This window comes from Amphiura filiformis, chromosome 16 (assembly GCF_039555335.1).
Source record: "Amphiura filiformis chromosome 16, Afil_fr2py, whole genome shotgun sequence".
Lineage (NCBI taxonomy): Eukaryota > Metazoa > Echinodermata > Ophiuroidea > Amphilepidida > Amphiuridae > Amphiura > Amphiura filiformis.
This window is the reverse complement of record NC_092643.1, coordinates 58,246,109-58,252,410: the sequence shown is the minus strand read 5'-3', so window position 1 is coordinate 58,252,410 and position 6,302 is coordinate 58,246,109. Positions and strand designations below refer to the sequence as shown.

The 6,302-nt window shown below is 35.5% G+C and overlaps 1 protein-coding gene across 2 annotated transcripts in view; it reads left to right on the top strand.

The window, feature by feature from the left end:
• Positions 1-184: 184 nt before the first annotated feature.
• LOC140136261 (uncharacterized) overlaps positions 185-6,302 on the top strand; it is a 267,128-nt gene continuing 261,010 nt past the window's right edge. Inside the window, exons 1-2 of one of the 2 annotated variants that reach the window (XM_072157986.1) lie at positions 185-260; positions 4,708-5,135. In XM_072157986.1, coding sequence (XP_072014087.1) covers positions 4,845-5,135 — 291 coding nt within the window. In that variant the 5' untranslated portion in view covers positions 185-260; positions 4,708-4,844. Of the gene's footprint in view, positions 261-585; positions 730-4,707; positions 5,136-6,302 lie in introns of those variants that run through there. The other variant, XM_072157987.1, reaches the window with a different exon arrangement.

The following is a 6,302-nucleotide window of genomic DNA, read 5'->3' as shown; positions in this document are numbered from 1 at the left end:
TATTTTATCCACCAAACAGGTGGTTGTTTGATTGCATAATATTTTAACACTATTTCTATTGAATATTATTGTGATTTACATCGCATTTATTTCACAAATGTAGCATTTTGAAATCTCCTTATGGGACACGTTTACTAACATTGTTCGAGGACATCAGGGTCAGAGGTTATGTTTTAGTATTTGCAAAATGACCGGAGAAGATGATTTTGGGCATATGCTGTTCTCTATTTGAGCCGAAATTGGACTTCTTGGAGTATTTGGTGAGAAAACTTGTAACGGGAAATGTTGCATAGTGTTTTAGGAATTGGTGTAATATATTGAGAATGACTACAAAATCACTAGGGCTTAAAAATCCGTATGAATTAACAGGTACTAAAATCCGTACGTAGCAGCCGGCACGTTTGAGTACAGCCATGACAGCTGCATGTACGTGTTTTCATTCAGTGTTTTGGTCCGCTAATCGTCTACTAGTACTACGCCCTCATTTTTGTGAGATATGTGTAGAATTCCCTAAGTAATTTATGCCTGCACAAGAATGTGAAAAGAACGCATGAGACTTGAGACACAGAGATATGGATGATATTTATTTTGGTTGTCTTTGCTTTTTGACTTGTCTGGTGATTCTTGGAATTAAACACTGGTCTTTGCCTTGAATTGTACAATATTTATTGTGAGGCTTAACAATATATGGAATACTAACACATGACATCATTGACTCGCCATTAACCTGTAAGTTTATAGGTTTCATTTACTCGATAAAATCAAGCTGAAAGCTTACTTAGTACGGTACGACCGATCTTTCATATGTTTTACCAGAAATTTCAATTCTCACTTTTGTAATTTTATTATGGCCCGGCTCTTTGCATATATGAATTGAGTGTAAAAAATAAAAATGAAAATGTTCACTATATGCTCACTGTTCATGCATACTGGCCAGCAAAGAAAGGTTTTTTTATAATATGTTATTGCATATTTTGTCATTTTTAATCAGTTTCAAATTATCTGTTTTAAAGCAATTTGCTTGCTCTGAAATGCAGGGGTGTCTATTCTTCCTGAAAATCTAAATTATTCCCTCACCCTACCTTGGTGTGTCACATCCTTCCCCAGATTCTTCCCCAACTGGAATCCCACAAAAATGGAACCAAAAGGGAACATCTTTAATATGCTAGTTGCTATCTACATGTACTTTTCCTCATTTTTCTTGTTACCTCCCATCCCTGACTGAATATAGGCAGTGTTCTGGGTAATTTTCAGTAAAATACTGTAATTTAGCGTAAAATTCGGTGAAATAAAAGACACCAAAGGAAAAGATATTTTTGAGTTGTCTTAAAACATGATGCATGGTTAGAAAAGTGAAAGGTTTCCTTCAGAAAATTCTTTACTTGGAATGCATATTAATAAACTAAATAAGATTGATCGCTACTAGTTCTCGAAAACATGATGCATGGGTAGAAAATCAAAAGGTTTAACTCAGACAATGCTGTTTTACTTGGAATACATACATGTATTATACTAAATGAGATTTATTGCTACTAGTATTCGGAATATCTTAATATTGTACCTTTTGATCAAAATTAATAGTTTGCAATGCATATGTGAAGCCAAATGGTTCAAAAAGGTCTCAAAAATAAACAAAGGTCTCAAAAGCATGATGCATGGTTAGAAAATCAAAAGGTTTCCTTCAGGAAAAGGTCTTTACATGTAGTAGCCTACTTTTATTCATCAAGTTTTTACAACAAAAGCGTTTTAAAAGGAATCGGATAGCAAAGTTTGCACAGTATTTTTGTGGGACCTGAGAGCACATCAGACATATCCAATTGTATTCTGAATATGAGGAATGCCCTTCTGATATCAAATAATTTTGATTTTTCTAAATTCATGATATAATACAAATTTTATGGAAAATTATTAAAATTTGATATTTTTAATATGTTTGATATTTAACAGTCCAAAGACAAAGCAAACTTTATAAATCTAATGACATGTTCTTAAACATGTATGTAGCTGGGATGAAAAGCCAACCATCAATTGAAAATTTTGACCTTTCATATTGAACATAATACATTTTTTCCCAAAAAGACCTACATTTTTTTGGTGTTTTGGGGGGAAAATCTTTATATTCAATACAAAAGGTCAACATTTTCATATGATGAACAACTTTTCATCCCAGCTACTACACTAAGTACATTATCATTAGATTTATACATTTTACTTCGAGGACTGTTAAATTTTAAAAAATGGCAGCAATTTATTAAGAATTACATATATATATTGTTGTAGTGTCCTCAAACTAGCTCCGGAGTGTCTCGGGCCTGGCACATGACATCTCACAACGCGTACATCAAATTGCAATTCATCCTAATCATCAAGATTATCGAAAGATTTATTTCAACGAATCAATGATAAACTTGATACAAGTGTATGGAACACTATGCATTTACACGTAACAAATGAAAGATTAGAACATAAACTTTGAATTTTGTACAAATTATGAAATTTGAGAATTTAAGTCTAGAAACACTTATTTTAACGTACCTATTTTTCAGCAAGTAAAACAAAATTTGGTAAATTACCGATGTATAATGGTTGGTAATTTTCCAATTTATAACACACACTCAATATAGGCGAGTATATGTTACTCAGACCCAGAAACTTTTTATACAACTGTTAGGCTAATTGTGAGTTAATTGTTCTATTCGGTCTTCTCTACAAATATCAAATTCTTCTCTAGATGGTACAGTCTGGACACTGAACCATTGCATCTAAGGACTAATGGTTTAAAGGGAAGACAATCTCACTGTCAAACACCTCTCTAGGCTCTTTATCCAGGGCTGTGATTTGTTATTTTCAGGGGTAAAGAGTTCAGCTTTTTGGTTTTGATTTCAACTTTTTTGTACATTTGCTTTGTACAGAAGTATAGGATCTTCCCAAATTACAGCTTTTTGGTAGCTGTTTTCAGCTTTTTTTTAATATGTGGTGACTCGCACCCCTGATTTATAAAGCCATAGAAATAAATTCATCTGTAGCAGAGTTTGGAGATTGTCACTGAACTATTGCATCTAGGGAAGGATAATCAAGGATTTGGATCTGAAGCTGAGGTTTACAGAGAAGAAAAACATGGACAAGTTTATTTAAGTTAGCTAATTGATGGTTTGTTCCTTAGAATCCCAAATGCTTCCCTAGATATAGTTAGGTATCCAAACTGAAAAGAAAATGGATTTGCATGAAATATGCAAAGCAGGAACCAGCTTCCTTAATCTGTATGTGTACTATAATACTTATGACTACTACTAGTCACCATTGTCCAGGCAGGGAAGCATTATTGGCCAAACTCTTCCCTGTTTTGGGCTAAAAGCATTCCCTGGTTTCCCTCAAACTTTTTTTGGGGGATGGGAATAGGTAAAAGGCAAGGGACTGCTACATGTTTGCTAATGCTATGTATCCATTATAATTCTTCCCTAAATGACACTTGGTGAATTCACCTACATGTACATTGTAGACCAGTCACTGCCAGCCAGTGACCATCAATTTCATGCTTCAGTTTACACTTTTTACCCAACTTATTTCTTTTATTTAAATCTTCTTTGAATCCTTTTGATTTCTGGTTTTTTTTTTCCTTTTTTTTTTTTTTTTTTCTTTTTCAAAACACAAAATTCTTCCCCAAAGGGGTAAAATTATTCCCTCCCCTTTGGGGGTGAATAACGGAAGAATAGACGCCCCTGCATGTGTTATATGTATGTGATGGAAGGCCTTTAGAAAGTAAATGTCCAATTGTTCAGACAGAGTTTAAATACAGGTACACGATGGTGATGGAGCATGTAGAGACAAGGTCTCGCCATCCTTTCTACACTCTGCAAGCCGGCTGCAATGTTTATGATTGTTGATTGTTTATCACTTCTGGGCTCATGGTTGATATGCTCGATGCATGGCACGCTATTTACTTTATGTGTTTAGTTATTATAGTTAAGAACATTGGCTAATCTTTTTTATCATTTTGAGCTTTATGATGCATGTGTCTTGGATGCAATATTCTATAAATAATACGCCTCAGTGGCATGCGTTATCAGTAGCAGGGACTGTCTTTTGGAATTTGCAGGAGAGTATTAAAAAGCTTCTAGAGCCTTCAAGGAGAGCTGTTTAGAGCATATTACAATAGCATGTAAGAAGAGAATGGTCAACTAAAGAGAGCTAAAATCACTCTCCTATATCAGATTTAATGAGAGCACTCAGCAGTAGAGACTCCTCAAAAGGTAGTTTCTGCAGTAGTGCAATTTTGTTGCTACGCGCTCGGTGCTCACTTTGCTCATGACTTGCACTACTGCGCTCGCTATCTGGACATGGCGATCAGCCACGTGCTACACACTCTGTGCTTGCTGTGCTCGCGACTGGACATCATGATCAAAGAGAACTGAGCCAGTTCTATTATATGAGTGCAGTTAGTATATTTTAAAACATAATTTAACACTGAATTCAATCACACCAACTATTATCGTGCTTTCATCATACATGTATGCATGTACATCCATATTTTGCCATGAGTACGGTAATAGGCTATGCAAAATACAAAATATAAATTATGCCCAAAACATAGGTCTTGTGAAGATTGAAAACTCGCAGTGATGCAATAGGTCATAGGGAATGCAGTGTGAGCCAACAAGCAACAGAGAGATTTTTAAATCAAATTTGTTGTTTTTTCCTCCTACACAGATAACTTTTGGGGCTCCTTCTCAACTTAAATATTGGATTTATTAGAAATTGCTAAACTAGAAGAACTACTGACAGTTTCCAGTGTAATTGGAGTTCAAACTTCTTAACAACCACAAGTTATAACAACGTATACCACAATGTACAGACCAGTAACAGAGGAACTTGGTCCGGACGAGCCCCCAGATTTTAGCAGTGATCAAGAGATGGATGACGACACAACAAACAATGAGATAAGCACCGATGATTCATTAAGTCCACAAAGAATGCCATATGGGGATGTGGACAGGATTGATGCTGCTGTGGTGGACTTCAGCTCTGCTAATGCAAGAACTGATGCTAAAAGAGCTCAGGCTAAAGGACGTATATTTGTACAATGTGACGGCACATATCTTTTTACTTTGCCAGGGATATTTAAAGTCTTTCAGCTGGTAAGTCATCATCATTTATCATTTTTGGCTCTGAGCGGAGCTTATCAGTGCCTTTGTCATGCAACTAACTAGCATTCATTTTCAGGCCACAATACGCTGTTGGTTTTTATGCTAAGGATCATTTAATGACTGATATGAAGGCTTAAGTTTAGTTTCTAAGTTTGGCTAAGTTATTTTTGAATCGATTGCACTCCAGATTTTATTGAAATTCAGGCGATAAAAGTATTATTTTTGGGTAAAAAAGACCAAAATAGTCACGATAATCGAGTTATATCTTGGTTCCCTGTGTGTGCTAGAGATTATTTTGGTCTGTATAATTTAAGATCGTAATACAGGCGGAAACCAATGGAGGTACATTTCTTAAGATTTAGTTCAGATCAGAAATTATTTGACTACTTCTTAACTTTTCTTCACTATTTCTTTATAATTTCAATAAAGAGATAGGTAAGGAATGTCAAAAAATAGTCAAGAACATGTCTGAATCTTGAATAAATCCCGAATAAATCTGAACAAATGACTTTTCTGGGGACTATTTGGCTTGCGCAAGTGCAGTGCGAAAGCACTGTGCCGATTTTTTGTTAAAGGTCACGTTTTTACCGATAAGCTGCGATGCTCAACAAACTTCGTACTTTTCTATGAGGCTATTTTGAACCAATAAATCGATTAGTTTTTCTTGATTGATGACATCACCATTTCTGAACCAATCAGCAAACAGTTTTGTGTGATTGATCGATTCTTGCAGTAGTCTCCACAGCAGCCAGTTTGGTTCCGCCCTTCCACACAAACATTTTTGTGGAGGGCGTAACCAAACTGGCTGCATAGAGACTAAGTTCACTGACCCACTGACCTTGCAAACTCAACCACAGAGAGCTACGATTGCATAATCGAGGTGAAAATACGCTAGTTTGTTTACATGATGAGCTCATGAGCTTCTGGTAAATGTCATTCGAAGCATTTACGAGCATACCATAATATTTTTTTAATTAAATATAAAGATGTTTATTTAAGTTATTTGTAAAATTCAGCGATGGACTTAATCTAGAAGTGGTTTGATTTTAGTTGTAAACGCGGGACTCGACCGGCATGACAAGTTGAACATGTGAAGTTCCAAATTCGGAAGCCATGTACTACTATTCCATGTACGTAGGTCTCACCGCATACCTAACT